The sequence below is a fragment of the Numenius arquata genome, chromosome 16 (genome assembly GCF_964106895.1).
Source record: "Numenius arquata chromosome 16, bNumArq3.hap1.1, whole genome shotgun sequence".
Lineage (NCBI taxonomy): Eukaryota > Metazoa > Chordata > Aves > Charadriiformes > Scolopacidae > Numenius > Numenius arquata.
The window spans coordinates 4315795-4338179 of NC_133591.1; the positions used below are offsets into that span (position 1 = coordinate 4315795).

The 22385-nt window shown below is 45.5% G+C and overlaps 2 protein-coding genes across 3 annotated transcripts; one reads left to right on the forward strand and one right to left on the reverse strand.

The window, feature by feature from the left end:
- The first annotated feature begins 710 nt into the window (after positions 1-710).
- On the forward strand, positions 711-7043 carry HVCN1 (hydrogen voltage gated channel 1). Its single transcript, XM_074159396.1, has 6 exons — positions 711-783; positions 2449-2687; positions 3244-3348; positions 3862-4093; positions 6249-6361; positions 6686-7043. The coding sequence occupies exons 2-6, from the start codon at positions 2484-2486 to the stop codon at positions 6749-6751; spliced, it is 720 nt and encodes a 239-aa protein (XP_074015497.1). The 5' UTR covers positions 711-783; positions 2449-2483; the 3' UTR covers positions 6752-7043.
- A 1289-nt stretch (positions 7044-8332) lies between these two features.
- TCTN1 (tectonic family member 1) lies at positions 8333-22378 on the reverse strand. 2 transcript variants are annotated; one of them, XM_074159397.1, is made up of 14 exons: positions 22201-22378; positions 20363-20483; positions 18169-18299; positions 17203-17369; positions 16714-16801; positions 15486-15595; positions 12607-12627; positions 12059-12184; positions 11333-11458; positions 10868-10950; positions 10391-10531; positions 9966-10122; positions 8818-8943; positions 8333-8476 (listed from the first exon to the last, which is right to left on the reverse strand). In XM_074159397.1, exons 1-14 carry the CDS (start codon positions 22376-22378, stop codon positions 8333-8335), a joined length of 1719 nt encoding a protein of 572 aa, XP_074015498.1. The 2 variants fall into 2 exon arrangements, with proteins under 2 accessions (XP_074015498.1, XP_074015499.1); XM_074159398.1 differs by lacking the exon at positions 22201-22378 and adding an exon at positions 21403-21559.
- Between the last annotated feature and the right edge of the window lie 7 nt (positions 22379-22385).

Genomic DNA, 22385 nt, shown 5'->3' on the forward strand with positions numbered 1-22385 from the left:
ATTTTCACGTTCCAGGACTTTCTAGGAAGAAACACTTTCCAAGAAACAAACATCTTTAGGCTTTGAAAGTGTGAAAATGGTGAGATGTTTTGTCATTAGGGGAGAATTGGAAAAATCCCAGGTTTGTCCCAGGAGAGGTGCAACAGAGAAGGGTCCCTGATCCTTTTTGCTGCTGAGTTTGCTCAGGGCACTTCCAAAACCAGCTTGTGTGTGAAAGACGGGGGGAACCCTAAACAGGGAGAGACCTTCTGATAAAACGCGGGCCTGTAAATGGAGGCAGGTTAATCCGGGCCTAATTTCTAGGAATTAGGTTTTTGTAATCCTCCTGATCCCCGGACCTCCCCCTACTTTGTGGGACTAATCTGTGTCCCCGCTCAGCAGCCGAGCCCTGATCTCAGCAGAGACTCAGGGTTTCCTTTCATGCCTGCCCTGGATGTCCGCTCGGTTTGTTGGGTGGGCTGGGGGTGGGGGGGGGACGGGACTGATTACAAGAAGTCCAAAAAAATTAAAAAGAAAGGAGTTTAAACTCCACCCGGCGTGTCCTGTTCCGGCAGCTCCCGCTCGGGGACGGAAAAACAGCTGCGAAACCGGAAAACGTTGGGATGGAGACCCCGGCCCGGGGGCTCCGGGAGCCGCTTGGAGCCTTTCGGGCGCGGTGGGGAGGGAGCGGTGGGGCCGGGCCGGGGCAGCGGGGCCGCCCCCGGCGGGGGGAGGCGGGGCCGGGCCGGGAGAGGCCCCGCAGCGCCGGGGCAGGCGACGGCGGGCGCAGCCGGGACGCGGACGGTACCGGGGAGCGGGGGGGAGCGGGGGCCGAGCGGGAGGGGGGGCGGGCCGAGGCTCGGCTGGGTGAGTGTCTGCCTGGGGAGGGGGGGGGGGTTTGCAGCGGGGCCCCCCCGGGTTCGCCACGTCCTTCCCCTCGGGGGTCCCGCCGGGGCCCGGGGCTCCGTCCCGCTCCGGCAGCCGACGTGGTGGCTCCGGCCGGCGCGGCGGCCGCGGGGAGGTCGGGGATCCCCGGTCATAGCCCCGGTCCTGGTCGCTCCACCCGCCGGCGGGGGCTCCGGGCCCCGCGGCCCGAGCGAGCCCGGAGGCCGTCCCGCCGGACGCCGGGAGCTCGACGCCCGGGGCAGCTCCCGGTGGGCTCCGCTCGGCACCCGGCGTCTGGGAATGGAGGTGCCGCTGCGGCGGGGCAGCGCGGGGCCATCTCTGTCCCCTACAGCGGGTGACGAAGTGGCCTGGAGCTCACACGCCACCGCCGCTGTGAGCGGATCCCACCATAGCCCCCCGGGATCTCTGCTTGTAGGGAGCAGAGGGGAGGGAGAGCAGCCCGGGGGCAGGGGCAGACCCACGGTGGCTCCAGGGGGGCAAGAGCAGCTTGTGCCGAGCTCCCCGTCTGGCTTTGGCCAAGGATGGATGCGTGGAGGGCTTGGGGATGTGGTTGTCTGCCAGCATCAGGAGCGGTTTTCGGCAGGGTTTGTGGGCCAGGCAGTCTTGCCGGGTTGCCTAAAGAGGAAGGATGTGGGGTGCAGGTGGGGCTGCGACAGGAACACGAGAGCGGGTGCAGATGGAGCCTTTCCCGCTGCCGGGATCTTCTGCGGGTTTGGGGTTGATCCTGCCCCTCGGTGGGTGCCCACGGGAACGGGCTGGAGCCGGGATGCCAGGGGTCGAGGTCAGCTCCGGAGGTTGCAGGGAGAGGAGATGGAGGAGGGCAGCGTTGTCCTCCAGCCAGGCTGAAATGCGGGGATTGCCTGCTTACTTTGCCTGCAAAGGCTGACACAGTGGTGGTGCCTGATGTTAATGAAGGGAAACGGTGGCTGTTCTTCAGCTTGGTGGTGAGGTGGCTCTGGTTAGCCCAGGGGCCGCTGGGCTGCAACTGCGGCCACCTGAAGGGACGAGGGCAGCTCCGGGAGCGCGGTGGAGGGTTCGTCTGGGACCCGACGCTAACAGCAGCCTGTCCTGGCGTGTAGGGGTCAAGAGAGCAAACGATGGAGAGGAAATCGCCTGCTTCCAGCTTCTGACCGATAACCTCCATCGATCGGTGTCTAATGGAAACACAATGGCTCTTTCCAAGGGGAAATCGGCAGCTGCCTCCTCTTGCATCATGAGATGTGAGATAAGGGCTGGCGTTTTTTCTCCTGTAATCGATGCATTGTTTTGAGATGTTTAGAAATACCTCACGAGGAAGTTCCTCGCTGTAGAGCAGCCCAACGGGGCGCGAACAGCACCGGGGAGGGTGGCAGGGGCTCTGCATCGTGCCGTGGGAGGTGATGCAAAACAAGCGGCACCACCATTAAGCAATTTCCCGTCAGCAGGGCCTGTTCACACCACCCGGCCGGCCACGTCTGAACGAAATGTCATGCTCTTGTCACGCTTGCTGTGGTGGAACGGGGGAAATTTGGCATCCTCAGTCGGCCCCGAGCAAGAAGGTGACACTCTGCTCTTGTCCCTCAGACCTTGGCAGGGTGATGCCAGCTTGATCCAGAGCCATGTCCAGGTACCTGAAGCACTTCACAGTGGTGGGCGATGACCCCGTGCAGTGGAGCAATGACTATCAGAAATGGGAGGAGGAGGAGGAGGCTGGGGAGAATGGGGAGAAGCAGTCGGATTCGGAGATCAAGCTGGAGCCCACCAGGAGCCGTGTCTCCTTCCAGGACATGATGAAAAAGCTCTTCACCTCCCACAGGTTTCAGGTGAGGCAGAATAAAACCAGGCCGAAGGGAAACGAGGGCGAGACTTGGCCAAGGGCTCTGTGACAGCAGAGCTGATGTGGGATGGAGCGCAGAGCAGTGAGCTGGGACCAGCCCTGAGCTTGTGAGCGCTCACGGGTCCTGTGAGAGCGGCTGCTGTCTCCGAGCTGGGCCGTCCAGTCGGAAACGAGCCGCTCTGCAGCAGACGCAGATGTTTCCTGAGCGGCGACAAGCCTCAGTGCACGCTCGTCACCGTGCGGGTGGAGGCACGTGCTCTCCCCGGCTCGAGCTCCTCAAGACCCACCACGCCAAGTGGTGGGAAACAGCTGGCTTTGGTGGGGAGCCAAGAGGTTTCGTAGGGGTGAAACTTTGCAGGAATAACCCAGTGACCAGGGGCTGCGGGGGTGGGAGTCCTGGGTGGGAGCAACAGAAAGCTCCATGAAATAAAACCAGCCAAATTAGAGATGTTGGGGCATGGTTAGCTGAAGGCTGTGTCGGCTCCTCTTGCCGATCTGTCCATGCTGGGAAGGGGTTCACATCGGTTCTTTTCCTCTGACAGATCCTGGTTGTCTGCTTGGTCATCTTGGATGCCTTGTTGGTCCTCGGGGAATTGCTTATGGACTTGAAAATCATCCACCCGGACAAATACAATATAACCCCAAAGGTAAAATGCAGGGAAATGTCAATGTGAACCACAGTTTCCCTCTCTTTGGTCGTTCAAAGCCCACCAGGTAGGATGACTGGACTGGCAGGACCTGGACCTTCAGCTTTGCTGAGCCGGCAGTTGCAGGCACACGGACAAAGGTCTTGCAGGGACTCGTGTGACAGTGTGTGGGAGCGTGCAGTGACAGTGTGCTGCAGTGTGTGGGACCAGCCTGGCTGGGCTCACGTCGGTCTGTGCAGCAGCTTCGTGTTTCCTTGGGCTGCGGCAGAGCTGAATCGCTCTCGCTAACCTTCTCCCAGGTGTCTTCACACCTCCTGGTCCGGCTTACGCAAAGCCACTGGCTGCCACATGCTCGCTCTGGTTGTCCTTTAGAGCAGAAGAGAAGTCCCCAGCCCTCCTCCTTGTAGAGTCAGATCAGACATGCCCTTGAGTGGTGGAGGTTTTGCAGCCTGCCCTGCTTCCACACACACAGGAGGGGTTCCTGGCCCTAAACTCAATGCTATCTTTTCCCAGGTCTTCCACTACCTCTCCCTTTCCATTTTAACCATCTTCCTGGTCGAGGTGGGGTTTAAAGTCTTTGTCTACCGCCGGGAGTTCTTCCACCACAAGTTCGAAGTGCTGGACGGGATCGTCGTCATCGTGTCATTCATCCTCGACGTCGTCCTCATCTTCCGGGAGCATGAGTTTGAAGCTGTGGGGCTGCTGATTCTGCTGCGGCTGTGGCGTGTGGCCAGGATCATCAACGGTAGGTGTCTGCTGCCGGTGGGGAGCTTCCCTTGCTGCGTGGGCTGGATTTGCCGACCTTTCCTGAATCATCTGGGGTTGCATCTTCGTTCCCTTCTCAAAGCCATCCGCGAAACCCCAGGGTCTTGCTCTCCCAGCGAACTCAGAGTTTCGCCCGTGTGGTTTTCGTTGCCGGAGTGTGGCCTTAATTAGGCTGTAATTTCGTTGGAGCAGCCACAATCTGCTGCTTGTGTTGGTGCGAAGCCTCAGTGACGGGGGCACGGCGGCTGGCCCAGGCTAGTGGAGATGCCCAGCTCCATCATGGCAGCATCAGCCACGTTCCCCTGAAAACAACCTGTAATCTCTGTTCCTGCATCCCTTCCCTCCTGGGAGGGAACGGCTCGTGGCTTAACTTTGCATCGCAGGATCCTTTTGGCAACAGTTTAGCAGGGGAGCAGGGTGAAACCCTGCCCTTCTGATTCCGCTTCTGTAGCAGAGTGGGTTTTACCGCTCTGATGTTCTGCTGCGACTCTGTCACCCCCTCCAGGGACGCTGCAGGGAACGTCCTGATCCCACTCTCAATCTTTCTTGCTCGGATGCAAAGGGCTCACTGTTAAAAGAGGAATACAAGTGTCCCCAAATCAGATTGTACTGACTCAGTTGTAAATTGTTCCAAATAGATGTAAATTCAGACACTTCGGAAACAACTGTAGCTAGAAACATTTTCTTCCTTCTCTGGGAAAGGATTTTGGGATTCAAAAAGTGTAGGAATGGGATAATCCTCAATTCCTGCGTGAAACCTCAGCCCAATGCTGCCCTGTGCCTACGAGCGCGTTTTGGTGAGTGCTCTCTACTCCATGCGGCTGTAAGTCTTTAGTTGGAATAAAAGGAAAGGATGGTTCAGGCCACGTCCATCACCTGCAGCCCCCCTGCTGCCGTTTAGATGGGGACAATGTGCCTGATCGGTGGCACCGGCCAGTTCGAGGGAAGGTGTGAGAGCAGCTTGTAGCTCTTTTTAGTTTGGAGTGAAAATTGGAGAGAAACCAGGTTTGTGTGCAGCTGGGTGAGCCACAGGAACCTCAGTGTCTCTTAACACACCGTTTTACAGCAGAAAAACAAGCCAAATCTCCTTATCCTTGGGTGCTCCTGGTTCCCCCCACCAGCTTCTCACCGTGCCCCTGCCCACATGGAGTGACAAAGGGGACACAGAAAATCAGCCCCAAGCTTCGGGTGTTGTGTGTCTGAGCCCAGGCACGGTTCGCTGCCTCCGGTCGCTGCTGACTGATAGGGACTGGGTTACAAGCAGGTGGGGACTGTTTGATGTTATCGATGCAAATAAGCAGTGTCGTGGCTTTGGGGGTTCATGTCTCTGAAGACAAACCCCAGGCCTGCTGCCTGTAGCACTAGAAACGCGGGCACGCATCGGTGCCTGCCTCCGTGCACATTGTTCTGTCAACAGCCGGAGGAGAGCTCTGTTGGGTAGAAAGAACGTGATGTTCTTGATGCTCTTACCAAGCTATTTAGCTGCTTTTTCCCCCCCCCCCCCCCTTGCAAAAGGGTGGGAAGAACATGCCTTTGCTGTGGGGGCTGAGTTCGCATGTAATAACCTAACAATATTTCATTAGAGAAGAGACACCTCCGCTGTAATGAGAAACTATGTGCCCTGACGCAGCCGTGCAAGGTGAAGCCACAACCCAAAGGACCTGACGATGTGCCATGTCCTGTTACACCCATCAGGAGCGACTGTCTCCTGGGCCAGCACGAGCCCCCTGACTCAGGCTGTGCTGTCTACTGCTGTTAAAGCAAGGCTCCCGATGCCATGAAACCGGCTAAAAGGCAGCCCCTCGTGACAACAAAGCTGCCAGTTACATTCCCCCCAGGCTCTGCCAAGGGAACAAATTCAAATTCAGGATTTGAATGACAGTCTGACTGATTAATTCAGCTCGGAGGCCAGACTGCCTCTTCCCAGCAGAGTATCGGTATCTGAATCCCCGGGGTGGCTAATTTAAAACCCTCCTCATTAAGAAAAGCACTTGGGAAGGGTGGTTTGAAGATGACAGAACCCGAGCTGGAGAGGAACACGTTTAACTCCTTGAGCACAGACCCTGTGTACTGTTAACCTCCTGCTCGTGGCTGTTATACGTTGTAAAACCAACCCACTGTGAATTGTTTCACAGGAATAATTTTATCCGTAAAGACTCGCTCTGAACAACAAGTGTCCAAGCTAAAGCAAGCAAACCTGAAACTTGCAACAAAGGTCGAACAACTGGAACACAGCTGTGTAGAGAAGGTAAGAAAACACTTTTAATTTAAACAAGGTTTACCCGCTGGCTGCTCCCCAGGACGAGCTGGCCTGGGATCCTTTTGCAAGGTTACCGCTGTCAGCTTAGTTTCCTCATCAGAACATTGTGGGGTGAACCACAGCCCTGCCTTGTCCTGCCTGTCCTTCCCTGGCTGCAAAGCACCGATGGCTACCTCTGTCCTACTTACGTTAGCCAGGTTGTCCTGTTTTACTGCACTGAGATACCTTAAAAGAGTTTCCCAGGTTCCCGCAGATCTTCCCACTGCCGAAGTGTGAGAGCTGTATTAACGATTTCACTTTGGTCTCCAACAGGAGCAAGAAATCGAGAGGCTGAACAAGATACTAAAACAGCACGGACTCCTCAGCGAGCAAATTTAGGAGGCTGGTTTTCTGAGGTGGGGAGGTCTGCCCTGGAGAGTGCGGTGTCGGTATCTTCCCGTTGGACCTGAAAGGCTTTCCTGTCTCTTTGCTTTCTCTTGTATAGTGTTGTCTGTAAACATTTTCTATTTGACCACTCTTTGATTAGATCTCGGGATCACAAAAATAGTTTTGCTGGAAATTTAATCAGGCGTCCTCCCTGTAAACAGTGATTTCGTAAGACCTTTCTTGTACAGTTGTACAGTCAAAACTGCAAAATAATTTAATAAAAACACATCTTTATAAGCCATACATCCACAAAAGTACCACTTATTTTAAATAATCGAATTTTTCTGTGATAATGTTCTTTTTTTGCTATACCTTGTAGAAATTTGCAGTACAGATGATAAGAATCCAAGCTGAAAAGGTCACTTCAAGCTGACCATTCTTCATTAGTACATCTCTTCTTTGCCAACCATTCTTTTCATGTTGTTGGTAGTTTCCTCATTTCTGTTGCTGCTTGTGCCGCTTTGTTATTTATATAACGTTCATTTAAAAAATACCAACATACCACTCCTTTAGTGGACAATCAAATCAGCCCCACAACAGAGGCAAACACGTGCCACCTTACGTCAAACAATGCCTGGTTCTCAACAGCAGATTTGGGTTCTGATGCTGCGTTCTCTCATCTCTTCTTCCATTTGAAGTGTTCGTTTGCTGCCTGCTGGGCTACAAAGTTCCTTCTGCTTCCGCAGCTCATAAATCAACACATTAAAAAGAATTAGAATACGTAAGAACAGATGTAGGTACGTGGACTGCTGGGAACAGTTAGACTCCAGAAGCATATTCTAAAGGACCAGGCTGGTGTTTGAACACAACGTGAACTTCGTCCGGTACTAGAAGGTCCCTGTGGTGAGACTATTTTATAGTTGAAAAGTAAGATTCAGTAAGTGGGAATTTGGAAAGGTGTTGACTGTAGCAGGCGTCTCCAACTGATTTCAGCCAGAGTCAGCTGGAAGGGTCACTGAGCTTTTCTGAAAGCATCACTTAACTGTTCAGACTTTTAAAGAAAGGTAATTAATTAGTGGTTTGGGGAAAAATAGCTAGAAATACGTGGCTTATTCATCTATAAAAATAGATAAAGCAGAGGCCTTATCTAATAGCACATGATTACTTTAATTAACAATTTAGCTCTGCTCTTCACAGAATACTGAAGCCGTACTGTGTCCCTGCGCTCCTCCCTTCCCCTCCCGCCTCCACGCTGCCTCAGAGCACCCGAGGTGCTGGTGGCTGCACATGTGCTGACACGCCAACCAGAGCCACCATCAATTCATACTGCAACCTTTTTTTCCCCTCTCGGCAGAGGTATAATTGGGAGCATTCTACTTAATGTGGAGGGGTTTTTTGCCCTAAAGCTTCTGAGAACTCTCACAAGGGCTCACCCTTTTTCTCTTGGCCAATTTTAACCCAGTGTGTCTACAATTTGTAAGAAACTGATGGCCCATCACAGTGACTGCATAAACCTCGCTTCTTTAGGAAATGGACTAAAAAGCAGAAAGAGCAGAAATACAGTTTGTTTGGGTCTTTTGATGCACGCTTACCTTAAACAAATGGAAAGAAAAAATCAAAGGGTAACTTGGCATTAATGGTGGGCCAAGCTTTATAGCCTGGCTCTGCAGGTGAAGAAATATCAGTGAAAACAACAGAACTTGTTATAGGAATAGTCCTTTCCCTTCCTGAGGGAAGCTGCAATGAAAATACAAACGGTCATTAGCTTCAGTCTTCTCTTTGTATGACTACTTTGTTTGAACTGGGTTATATTTTCAGCTGTTATTTGTAAAAAGTTTCTTTTCCTATACACTTCCATGTTTCTTTTCGTGAATGATGTATAGATTTTTATGGAAGAGTGTTTTGGCAAGCAGCCTGCAGTTGTGTTTGAGTTGGAACAGAAACTGTTGGGTGTAATATACTCTAATATGAAGTGCTACCTTTAGATAAAGAGATTAACTGCGTCACTGTTACAGAGCTGATACCTAAGCAAAACAAGCTATTCTTTTTATCTTAAATCCTATAATTTAATTACGTACCTGCTTCAATGTGGTGCTAGTGATCGTTGCTGTAACGTTGACTATTCTGGCTTGTGGATTGACTAGGGATCCATATTTAGTCCACTTCACTGCTATTTCAAGTGATACTGGTATTTGGCATGAGCTCTGAAAAGTGTTATAAATTCTCTCATTGTCTGACTTGCACAGAAGCAACCACATTAATTATTCATCTTATTAAACTGGCAGAATGCCTGCAGAAAGCTTACTCCAGGGGGTTACCAGAGCAATTCAGCTGTGCCTGTGTCCCGGGCTGCTGCCTGTGTGGGCAGTACAGGCGCTTCCAGCCTTAGCTCAGGGCTGTCCCTGCTGTTTCTCCATAGGTGACAAACCGACTCCCTACCTGCGCTTCAGGCAGGATTTTGGCTCTCAGTGATAGTGCTGAGCTGGTTCTTTTTAGTAGGAGAAACTTATTTCAGTAATACTGCTGGGACAGTAGAAAATCTTTCACTCTTCCAGGGCAGAATTTTGAAGCCTACAATCTTAAAATACTTTTGGGTATTTCTTCTTGAACTGTCAAGTTTCTGGTTACAGAAATCATTCAGTCTTTAGTTACAAAAGCATAAAGAAATCTATATACAAGCTGTCACTGAGGGGGTTGCTGTCATTCAGCACGTGCCAAGCAGCGCTGCCTACCACCAACACAGGGACTGCGCTGCTCTGGGAGGAAAAGGGCTAGTACAGCAGACATTAAGAACAAATGTAGTGTTTGGGTCACTCGAGTATACTGTTCCTGTGCTTTAAGGGAATCTTGCTATCTTACTCTAACCTGGTGTAAGAGCACCAAGGAGCAACACTGATTCTGTTACCTCACTCTTTCAACCTTACCTCTTGTGCTTCATCCCACCTGAAGAGCAAGACTCGAAACTGTGGCTAGAACTCATTTTGAACCTAACACGTTGTCCTCATCCCTAATTGAGGTGCCTGGATACCAGCTTGATTAAAAGTAAACCCTGTCTTCTACAGCAAGAGTGAAACTCCTCATTTGTGAATATTCCAGGAGGACTTTCTTCCAGTTTGTTTCTGCAATTTTTTTCCCCATAGGTGTGAGAAAACCAAGCTGATGCCACGTACAGGTACAGAGAGGACAGTAAGGGTGAAGGGGGTTGTGGCAGTGGTGTAACTTTCACCTGTTCTGAGGTGTGGAGGTGAGTTATCGGCACCCAGTCAAGCACGTCGTGGGCTTGGGAATTTCCAAATGAGGCCACATATTCAGGAAAGCTTTGTCCCTTCAGTAAATCTAGAAGGGTCTGAGCCAAAGGTTGACATTTCACAGCTGCAGTAATTCTTCCAGAAAAAAAAAAAAAAAGATTAGTTAAAGTAAAATCCATTGGTTGGTCACAGTAATAATTTCTCCTTGCTCTCATGCACTGTGCCACTTGTGAACGTACACAATCTTTTCAAGAGAAAGACCATTGTTCATTAAATGACATTTTTTTGTAATTTAATACTCCTATAACAGTATAAAGGTCCCAGGACCTGAACAGATCCTAATGGAAAGGGTTGTCATAAGGTTAAAAAGCCCTAAATTAAAAAAAAAGAAATGTCCTCTTACCGTAACTTACAGCCTGATACCATGTTATAACCAAATAATATTGGGGTTCTGGCTCCCTGTGCTGCCAGACAGTCCTGGTTGGATGTACTTTGCAGAATGGTAAGTTGACCGTATTTGTTAGTATTCTGAATGATGCCAGATGTAACACACGGTTAAAGGGAAATTCAATACTTGATGTATACCATGAAGAAAGAATCCTTGATCGTATTCTTAAGATATATCTGAAAATTCTCTAAGAGCTCAAGATTCCCCTTACACTGTGAAGAAGCACAAGAGTGTACAAGGAAGGTGTAAATCTACCTCACTAAAACGTCCCAGGAGATTGCAGTCAGGACTGAGTCATTCACTACTTCTAAAACATAACCTAAGAAGCACATTTTTACTTTTGATAAAGAACAGATACATTTTATAGATGTCCATGCTAGAAAGTGGGCCAGAACAAGTGCTGCAAACAAAATTTCAGCAGGGAAAGGATATCCTTGTGGCCGGAATCCTGCTCTTACAGGCAGTCCAACAACATAACCGGGATTACCACTGAGAGGAACTGGCTTTGTATTTACCTGTGATGCAAATGTATAGTATTAGTTCTTATCCTGTACTGAAATGGTTGGAAAACACAGAAATATTTCACTTATTTTAGGATCATTAACTGCCTTGAACAATGGTAGTAGTAAGACTGCTTTGTAAGATTTTAACAGCTCTCTAACACTGTGGCAGGCTTTGCTTTCACTGGATATAGAGAGTCATTAGAAGATGACTCTTCTAAATGTGAAAAACAGACTTTGGAGACCTTTATTGCCCAGTTCTGAAATGCTGCCTCACTTGTGTATCCAGGGCAAGTTACATTTTACCTTGCTGCTAACAATTGTTCTGATTCAAGTTTAATAAGTTTTGTAATTAAATGTCTTTCAACAAGTCATCCGTAACATCTCTAGCAGTTACCTGAGTAAAGCTGATTTCAAAGCTCTGCTGTATTGAAAGTGCTTCTTTGTTAATTGCCCCCAAGACAAAAGAAGCAGCTGCTTCTATTATTTCTCCTGCGTCTGTGTATGTAATGTGATAACTCACCTGAAAATTGAACAGTTTAGGTATTAATTAGAACAAATACATAAGAGTATGAAACTAGAAAAAAGGAATTTAAAACCCTGTAAGTATTGTTTTAATTCTTCCTTGCTTAAGAAACACTCAGCTACATGGCAGAGAGATACTATATCCTCTAGAGGCTGGAGCCTCTTCAAAACTGACTTCTTGATAAACCTCTTCGAAGCATAAGCCCAATGTTCAGCTACTTAAGATTAAAAGATGAGATGATGTGCACTGCATGTTCCCCTGTCTCTGCCACCACTGTGCCTGAAGCCATCTTCTCCCAAGCACAATGTAGATTCTAAACTCACATTATTGTCTGTTACGTCATATATACACAGTAATACTAGAAAAGGATTTCATCCTGTCTCTGTGTTACATTGCATGTAGTTATTATTTGGTTGCAAAATACTCTCTTTTATCCCAAAGTCAGTGTTTCTCCTGTCACACTTGCTTTGGAGATGTCACAATATTTGGAAACTGTGCAAGGCCTTTCTCACAACTTTGCAATTTGTGAATCAGATGTGATTTGCTGCATACATGCTTTCCATCAAACGTGAGGAGGAAAAGAACTGTCATACCTACCCCAAGAACAACATTTACGCATAGTTCATCCAAAATCATAGGGAGCCTGAGGACATCACTACCGTTAAGTGAAGTCCGCATTCCATTCAGAGACTGGACAACTACGGACTGGACAGTAATATTAACCTGAAAAACAAATTCTTGTCATTTCTGAATATTGTGTATAATTATTTTTGGCTTTTTCTGCATTATTATATTCATGGCCCTTCCAGGTTCTGTTTCACAGAAGCAACTGCCAATAATCCTCTGAACAACTGCCATGTTACAAGTATTGCTGAAGTTCAACAAAAGATTCTATTTTTAACTGGAGAGAGTTACTTAAACAGAGAGTGTTTTATATGAGGGGAATGCATCAGGATTAAATATTTGCAGGTATTGTATTATCTTGGTGTTGCTAAATATCATTACTGATAGCAAATGATAGAAATTTTTTAATGTACAGATTAAGGATGAGGTCCCTGTTCTGATGAAATCAGTGAAAAACTCCCACTGACTATAATTAAGTATTTTTCCCCCAGCTCTTCCAACTAAGTTAGAAGGAGACTTACCATCTGACTTGATTTGGGCACCTAGGGAAGAATAAAAGAACAAATTCAAACAACAGCAAAGGTATGGCCTGTTACAAGTAGCAGTTAAGGCTTAACAGCTTTGCCTATTTAACTCTCTATCATTACAATAACTTCTACGTTGTGTCAGTGACTGGAAATACATTACAGTGTCCAGGCAGTGTGAAATAACTGCTGTTCTTTGTGGCTTGTAGGCAAAATTCTTAGTCTCATCCTCTTCTTCCTCTGATAGTAACTAGAAAATTTCTTAGTGACTTCCATCAGTTTTCCATCAGGCTTTGACATCACCCCCAATAAATATACAGTGAGTTCAATAAGTAGTGGATGTATCTAGTGTTTCCCTTGGACACTCTATTTGCACATCAGAACTAAGGAAACACTGGAAAAGTTTACTTGCATTAGAAAGGTGGCCCGAAAAAGGCACCTCGGTTTGGCGTGACTGTTATTGTGCACCATAGCGTTCGACCTATTGAGGGCGTCAGAGAACACTGTTCCTACTGCAGATCTCTGCAAAATCACTTGTAACTATTCCATAGCTTGCCAGTTTAGGAAACCCGCCAGGCTGTTCGTACCCAAAGAAACAAAGAGCTTTTGTTGTCCTTTTCTGATGGTACCGAGTCCATAGTTTCACAGTCTCTAAACAAAGAAATCAGAAGCAAGTATCTCTCTTGTTTTATGGCATGTGGGCATGCACGCTTGCCTTACTGGAAAATTTCCACCAAATTTTCATGGAAAGGCAGAAATGTCAGACCAAGGTCATCAATCAGGTCTGCAAAATACTCACACAGAGCACCATTTTCTCAGAAGTTTTCTTTTTTTGGACTCCCAATGAGTCTTTGATTCACATCTTTGGGAAGGGACCAAAAATTGACCTCTGACCATGAAGCAAGTTCTGCAGGATTATGACAGGATACAGAGACCAGCCTGCCCATCTAACATCTGGCACAGAACACATTCCTCTGAGCTGGAAACCTGAAGGTGATGCAGGTAAAGTCTGTCCCACGCTGTCACGTATTTATATCAACAGCCTGAGGTACAGCTCAGCCACCAGAATGAGTTGCACAAATAACTGTGCTTGTAAAGATTAGGCAGGCAGCAGCACGTTGCTTTGGAAGCTGCAGAGTACACACTAACCATGGCATGAAGCATCACATTGTTAGTATCTTGGTAGAGGGTTCCAAGCATCCCCAATTCCCCTTATGTTTGCTGGACAGGCCAGGGTAGAGAGCAGAGATTACCTGCAACAATTACCAAGACCTTCATATCACCCAAGTTGTCCAGCCCAGCAGTGAGTATGGACTCATAACGATGGGGTTTTTCTGGAGGAACTGCTGTACCAGTCCTCTCACCCAGCGATCCCAGCAAGCCTTGATGGGTTGATGTGTTTTGCCATTTCCTTTGCAGGCAGCTCCACCTGCTGGCACTGGCAGGGCTCCCTGCTCTGCCCTGTGACCACCCTGTTCCCAATACCAAGTCACTTTTCTATTGTCATATCCCATCGTCAGCTCCCTTTGGGAAAGGGAGCTTCCTACAGACCATCTCTAGCATCCATTCGTCCTTCTCCAGTCATTGCATCTAAGCCTTCCTGAACATGCAATGGACTTCGGACAGAAATCTGACCTCTCTAAGCTGGGCTGTTGTAACTGGCAAGAGGCACGTGGGCAACTTGTTATGTACTGTTCTAGTGAGGAAGGGGAACTAATCTTTTAATTCAAAAACATTCACCTGCTTGGAGCCTGTCCTGAGGGATGCTTCTCTTCTGGTTCTGCAGCCACCACAAACTCTAATTTTGGGTGCACGTGGAAACTCTCAAAGCCCTTCTGAGACAGAGTTTTCCCCATCTCTTCCACCAAGGGACAATCAAAAGCTAACACTTGTGAACAACCCTTTGCTGATTTCAATGAGGTCCTCAATGATTAGGAGAATGACTCCACCTGTGAGGCTGTGAACTACTTAGTGGGCTTCCCTGCTTTGGAATCTGTGAGGGACTGAAAGGGATCTTTAAGCAGTGACTCACTATGGAGTACTAATTAAATTAATTTAAATAATTATATAAATTAAAAACATTTTAATGGGGGAGAGTATGCTGTTTCTTGATGACCTTTGGCTTCTGGAAGGAGCTATCAAGTTAAGGTATTAGTATTTCAGTTTCAATTTTGCATGCATGATTTCTTTGTCTTCCTGAATATCTGTAAAGGGCATTTATTTATACCTAAGATGTCATCTTCCAGTTCAAAAACAGATGAAAAAGTAAGCTTAGCTTTTGAAAATAACCACAGACTGGACTTGATAGTAGATTGGTTACAAAAAAAATTTGCTCTCAGTGGGGTAAAAGGTCATGTTCTCTGAGGAGTATAAGGAAGGCTTCGCATGTGTATGCAATAACTATTAAAAATTGAGGCTTGTAAGAAAAGTGTATCTGCAGAGGATTAAACTTTACAGGTTCCTCTTTAAGTACAAAGGTTTACCACCTCTTTAAAGCCCAGACTTCTTAGAATTATGCAGTCTGGTAACAGGCTTCTTGGAAAAAGCTCAGACATGCATAAAAGCACAAAACTGCTGCCACTGCAGTAAGTGTTAGCTCAGTGACATAAACTTGTCTCTTCAAGACCGTTATTTTTGTTGGCTAAGCAGAGAACAGTAAATGCTTCTGTTACCGAAGCTTGAAGTAAAAACATTTCCAAAGGCTTTCTGTAAAAAAGTCTGTTTCACAGGGAGACTTTCTTTTTTTCCCCAACACAATTTAAAAATCTAAAGAAAGAACCATATCCTTTAGTAAACAGAAGTTACTTAATTCTGGAGACAAAAAAAGATATGTACTATCAACGATCAGCTACATGACTGTTTCAAATCATACTTACTGCTAAAATGCTGGAGTTGATGTAGAACAACATACTAACAGCTTGAATGCTGCCACATTTTTCCACACTTACTGACCTAGTGCATTTTGTAGCCTGGTTTACTAAAAATGCTGGAAAAAAAAAAAAGTCACAAAGTATTACTGAGTGAAATGAAAGAGTAATTCTGAAAAGCAGAAATCGAAAACAATATAAAAACTTCAAGTGTAAGCAATAATGAAAGTGAACATGATTTCTATTGCAGATAAGGTTTGGTGTGAGCTATAAAGAATGACATTTTCTTAGATTCTCCAGAAATGCTGTGACACAAAATACTTCTTAACAATAGAAGCTGAATAAAAGCTAGAAGATTTAGGACTTAATTTTTGAGATCTCATAAGATTATTTTTTTCTTTCACAAGAGACTTTAGTTCTCCTGTGGTCATCATCATGATTGCTATGATACCATATTTAATAATAACACTGGGGTTTGGAAAATGCAGGTGTGTGGGTTTGGCTGTGGTTGTGGCTTCTTTTTTTTTCTTTTTTTTTTCCCCCTCCTTCCCCTCTGCAGATTTTCAGGAAACTGTGTGAAAGGTTAAAATGTAGAGCTCAAGCCTGCAAGTCTGACTTGAGTTGCATTCAGGCTGTGAAAGGAACCTCATTACACCAGAGGGACATCTTACAAAAGTTGCCCAGTTAGGTCTTGCTTTGTGTAATACCCACTCCACTCATGGTGTCACCCTTGTACTATTTTATTAAACCAATTATGCCAAATGGGATGTTTTGGTGTTGGATGAACAACCCATTAACAAGACTCTCAAGGATTTACATATCTTGAACACTTCCATAGAATCATAGAATGGCTACAGTTGGAAAGGACCTTAAAGATCATCTAGTTCCAACCCCCCTGCCATGGGCAGGGACACCTCTCACTAGAGCAGGTTGCTCAAAGCCCCATCCAGCCTGGCCTTGAACACTTCCAAGGATGGGGCATCCACAACTTCCCTGGGCAACCTGTTCCAGTGCCTCACCACCATCTAATTTTGAATGTTTAATATAGATGCAATGCAACTTCCAATCGATGTCTAAAAAAAACCCCAAGAGAAACAGAAGCTATTTGAAAAATATTTGTTCCTGGCTCTTTATCTGAATTTATATTTTGTGTGTGCCAATTTACTGACTGATCAAGTTCAAGTCAGAGCAGAACACTCTAAAGCAAATAAACTGGATTTCAAATGTGTTTTCCAACCTGCAGGATTCACATCAGAGCACCAAGAGGAGACAACAGGACTAGGCAGCCTTAGAAAAGCATCCACTGTCTGTACAGGAACACCATACTGCCAAATAAAACAACATATTCAAGTATATAGGTGTGTTTCAGTCCATGGGAAGTTTTAAAGCATTTATATTAACAATAAATCTGAATAAAATAAGTACTTGTTTCCACTATATCTGTCAATGCTTTTTACTACTTTATGCATCAATTCTTAAGCCACTGCTAACAGCTTTATGTTTACAATAGCAAACCACCTACGTATTTTTTCACAGATCTTAAAAAATCTAGTTGACTTTTTAAGTAAACTGACAAAAAATGCTACACTTTTTACATTCCTATATTTAAAGACTAAAATAAAGTTTGTCTTTTCTAGAACTGCAATTTTTAGAAGGAGATGCAAACAATGTTCACTTGTTCTTTTATGGAGCAATCTAGTACTAACTGAATCTTGTAATTATTTACCTTGTATCTATATGTTTCATTTGCATCAGGAGGATTTTGAGCATCTGCGTTCATATTCCAGGTGTCAGGCTCAGCATTGAAAGTAGCACTTCCAAACTCTTTAAGCAATTGATCAAAATTTTCAGAAGTAGGCATTTCGGGGGAACTGAAGGAGAGTGCTTGTTTATCTGTCAAAACATTATTTAAAGAATGAGAACTTTTAGGATAAAAGATACAGAAAAGTTATTTAGTAATATTTTTTCCTCCTGGAGTTTCTAAAACCCAGTGAAAGAAAAATACCAATAACGATTTATATATATATATATATTTTTTTTTTTTTTTTAAGGAAAGCTTTCTCTTTTCTTTAAGAGAAAACCTAGGCTGTATCTTAATTCATCATTTTACCCAGATTTGTGAAAGCACAAACTTGAACTTAAGGAAAGAGGTAAGTCCCTTACTTTCAAAACCACAGTTTCTAACAGCATCAGGTGTTCCAAAATAAAGATATGCCAATTAGTGTCTACAGTTTCCATGCTAAGTATGCAGATGACTACTGCACAGTCTTAATTAAATTAAGAAAACACAGCACTGATCACTTCTTACTTCCCTGCAAGTTATTTCAAAGCTGGCCATAAAGGATTTGTACCCATGGTGCCTACTACATACTTACAGTAACAGATCAGGAAGGAGTCAGTTTCCCATGAGACAACTTTAATGTGATTTATTGGAGAGGATGCATTATTTACAAAAAAAATCCCCACCACCCTAAAAAGTTTTTTTTTAACAGAGAAGACTAAGAGTTAAGAGTATGAGATGTTTTAGCTCCATAGCTTCACAAGTGAAAGGATTACAACACAAGGACTGAGCATAGAGAATACCCAGGTTTCTGATAGGTTTAGTTTCTTTTAATTTTAGTCTGTTTCTGGTACCTAAAGAGCTTATAAAAATAACAGCACAATTCTTAATATCGGCAACAACTCTACTTACAGTTTGTAGCATGAATGCAGAAAACACTGGGATTGACTTGGTCAATTAATTTAAATATCCTTTCTGGTGGATTTGCTTCAACATCAAGTGAATATACAGCAGCTTTCTGACTACAAAGACGGTTGTCACCTCTACAAACAATAATAATAAAATCAATAATCCACTAGAAGTTGGTACTGACCATATTTTAAAGTTCTTTTCATGTATTGAGGCAGCATCAAAAAAAAGTACTAAAGAGATTACTCTTCTTAACACAATTTGTATAGCACTTGTGCCTCCTTAGAAGTCTTATATTGTTTTATACTGTGTGCTTAGTAAAAAGAATTCTCCAAAAAGAATTCTCCAACCTAGCAGAGGAAACTGCGTGAGCAGCAACATGGAGAAAGGTAAGAGACAGACCAGGGGGAAGGGAAGAGCCCGACAGTAATAATATTAGAGCTAAAATGACAAGTTGGATGGGATCCAGGTGGTGTGAGACACCACAGATGCAGGGTGCACCACAGGCTATACACAGCTCAGAAGCACTTTTATTAATACACAAGTGGGAAGTATGACCTTTAGGGTAACGTGATGGCATGTGGGCCAGAAAAAAAGGTCAGTTTTGTGAATATTAGAATAATATTCACTTGGGAGGGAGGAGGAGGCAGAAAAAGTCCTACTTGAGATGCACGTAAAAAAAATGGCAGTGAGAAACAGGGCAGCAAAATAACCCATCCAATCTAGGAAAAGTGTTTGTAGATGTGCTGCGGGTTCATCACCAACAACCCAGAACTGCAGTAGCTGCACAGCAAATGTGCCAGTTCATACCCTGCAGAGCACTGGTGTGTCCTACATGCTAGAAATACAAGATGATGATCCTTGGGAAACCGGTACTTAGGCAGGGTTAAAGCAGTCAAGGGCAGATACTGAAGAAGTGAAATGACTTTTTAAGCACGGAGTTAAACTCTTCCATGAGGTGAACCATTTGTTAGTAAGGTCACATCATAAATCAAACACCCTTTCTCCTCTGTTTCAGAGGCCACAGAGCCTCTCGCTTGTGATCAGTCAAACCTTTTCAGTAACTAACAGAAATATGCAAATGTATATAAATCTCGATGTGTAAATAATGAAATTCACATAACTTGCAGACATTGAAAATCCCATGGATTTTCATGCAAAAGGAACATTTTACACAAAAGAACTTGGGGAAAGAAACATAACTTCATTTTATGCATTTCTAGTTGACAAAGACAGAATAGTCACCTGAGACAATTAAACTGTCATGCAGGAGAAGGCGTTGATTAGACCTTTCTGATATATATAAAAATATCTATAAATGGGTAGCAGTAGTCATTGTGTGCAAGAACAATAAGAAACCACAGTCTGGGATGACTGCTAATTCAAATTTCAAAGCACCAAGAATAAACCCCAGTGTTCAGATTGGCATAATTTATGCAGGAGGTGGGCTGAAGAGCTGTACTTGGTGTTCTGAGAAGTCACCAAGAGTTTTTTCACATTACGATTTTGAAGTAAGCTTTCTTAACTCCTTTTTGAAAAGACGGAATTGGGTGAAGGTGTTTTCAGATAAACTGTAAATAGCAATGAAACAGCTATTGGGCATTACTTTATTGATATAATGTTACATTTTAGTGTTTGTAAAGTGACAGACTGGCAGTGAGGCAGCAGGTTGGGATGCTGACTTGTAAAACTAGGATCAGAACAATGCTCACGCTACTTCATTAAGCCCCGAATTGATCAAGTTTCCAGCTGATATCATAAACCGTAATGAAAGAGGTTACTGATAAATTGCTGATGACCTACAGAGGTGGCCAGATGGTCCCATGGTATCAGCTTTCTTAACTCCCAGACACTGCATTTTATTGATGAAAGTCTAAAGATTCATTATTCTTCCCCCAACAGTAGGCATCACCACCCAAGTGCCCATAGACAGTAGCACAATGAAACAGGAGAAAAGCAAGGAGTGTGAGTTTAGAAAAGAGAGAATAAGTGAAAGAGAAAAGGGTGGGAGGCCAATTTGCTGGTCTGTTCCAAAAGTTTGCAGGCTTAGCACAGGAGGGACTGGTGAAAGGGCAGGCAGGAGTTAGGATGGCAGGGGAGGTTGGAATTGGTGAGAGGATACAGCCCTTACAAATGCATGCAGCAAATAAAACAAGATTATTTTTTTTTTATTTCACATAACTGTTTATCCACTTACGTGACAATAGGAACTGAACATGTAGTGAAGAGACTGAAATCGGCTGCACTGCAATCAGGGTCACAGCAGCAATTTACATCACACTGTGCCACCAACAGATCACAAACACACAGCTTGGCAACTGGAGGAGAGATTTAAATTAGAATTAGAATTGGAACTTTACACATTACAGCATGTTCCCTAACACCTTCATTTTTCACCTCGCCTGATTTTTGACAATGGTCAAAAGTCTACATCCAAATTCAAGTGTTGTTTTAAGTCATTTTAAAAAGCCATCTTTTCTGCTACTTAGCAAATCTGTTAGGAACACAATAACAAAACCAAGGGCATACTAAAATATGATGGTGTGCTCCCTGTGAAATCAAAAGAGCAACTTGAGTTAATAGAAATTCTGAAGGTATGAAAAGGTATTCAGCTCTGCAGCGGGGAAAAAAAGACATACAAACAAGGTATGCTCATCTGTTCATTTCAGCTGATTGGGGGAAAAAAAAAAAAGAAACATTTTGATAGAGCAGTGAGATGTTTACAAGTACTGAGCATATCCCAGGGCCCAGTAATGTATTTTCCTGATCTGCCAGCATTACTATAGTTGACTTCTTTGAAATTGTTTTTTTTCTTTCTGTCTTTAGATACTGTGAAATATTGTAATAACACAGAAAGTAATTGCTAGCAACACTGTAAACTGTCTCGATAAAATGTATTTGGCAACTTAAAACATTCTTAGGTTTTCAAGTTTATAAATTCAAAGAACAGATATTACTCTACTGAACCGATGTTGAGAGTTGCTGTTCTATCATAAATCCAGACTTAAGAATAGCACAGAATGAAGAAAATTAAGACCAGCAGTCTATAGGCAAGACATTCAAAGAATGCTCATTTTTGTAACTATTGCTTCTTTTATTTCATCTTGACTGTTGTCCGTTTCTCTATGGTCTCCTGGATGCTCTCTGACCGTCTGAACAGTATCCAGGCATTTCCTGGAATCTCTGAAGTTCTGACTGTTCTGTCAGTTGAGTTTAGCACTGGAATCCTTAGCTCACCTTGTAAACAGCAGAAGTTTAAACATGGATGATTCGATTGCGCAGTTATGTCTCTGAGATAAGGCATTTAAGCTTCTTTTCCCCAAGGAGGCATGCACTGGGACAGTATGTTTAATTTGGCAAGTAATCTAGGGAAGCGGAACCAATGGCAACAACACTGGGAAATCAAAGGTTAAATAAAAGTACACCTGCCAATTAGAAGACAGTGGAAAACACCTTCTGATAGCACATTAACAAAAATTTGTGATCTATATTGCCACAGCACCGCTATATATCCACAGATATATGGGGTATCTGGGGCTGAATTTGGAGTCTTAGGGGAAACTGTGTGCACAACCAGCTCAGTGCGTATGTTGATATCTCCAAGCACATATAGGGTGAGCCTGGGTCTCCCCTGCAAGGCCAGGCTCTGCTCTATGGGCTCAGAACTGGGTGCTGGGTGGCCAGGAGAGCTTGCACTCCATCAGTGCCAACTCACAGGACTGTGCATACTAGGATCAGTTTGCCCAGTACCCCAAGGCCGTGTAGAGGCTTGCTGAGCCTGCCTTTCTGAGGAGGCGAGCCTTGGCTGAAGTGGGGTGCTCAAAGCAGCGCTGCAGCACAGCCCTGGTAAATCTCCGGGAGCCGCAGGGAATATCAGAGCTGCTGCCGCACAGGCTTGTCCCAGCCTCGGGCGGCTGTAATGGGAGCCGGAGGGGGTCTAAGGGCCCAGCGACAACTGAAAGCCCGAGAGAGGCCGTGAGCGGGGCTTGTCTTGGCCCGGGAAGAGAGGCAGACCCCGCCCCACCCGGCACCCACCGTCCGTGACCGGGGCCGGCCCGCTGCGGCTCCGCGCCCGGGCGGCAGCGCGGGTCTCCGGTGGCGCCGCGGGACCCGCCGCGCTGACCTCGGGGTCGGGCTCGGCGCTCGGCTCTGCTGGCCGGAGCGGCAGCAGGAGGAAGAGGAGGAAGGTCACAAGCCTCAGGGCCGCCGCCATGACGGCC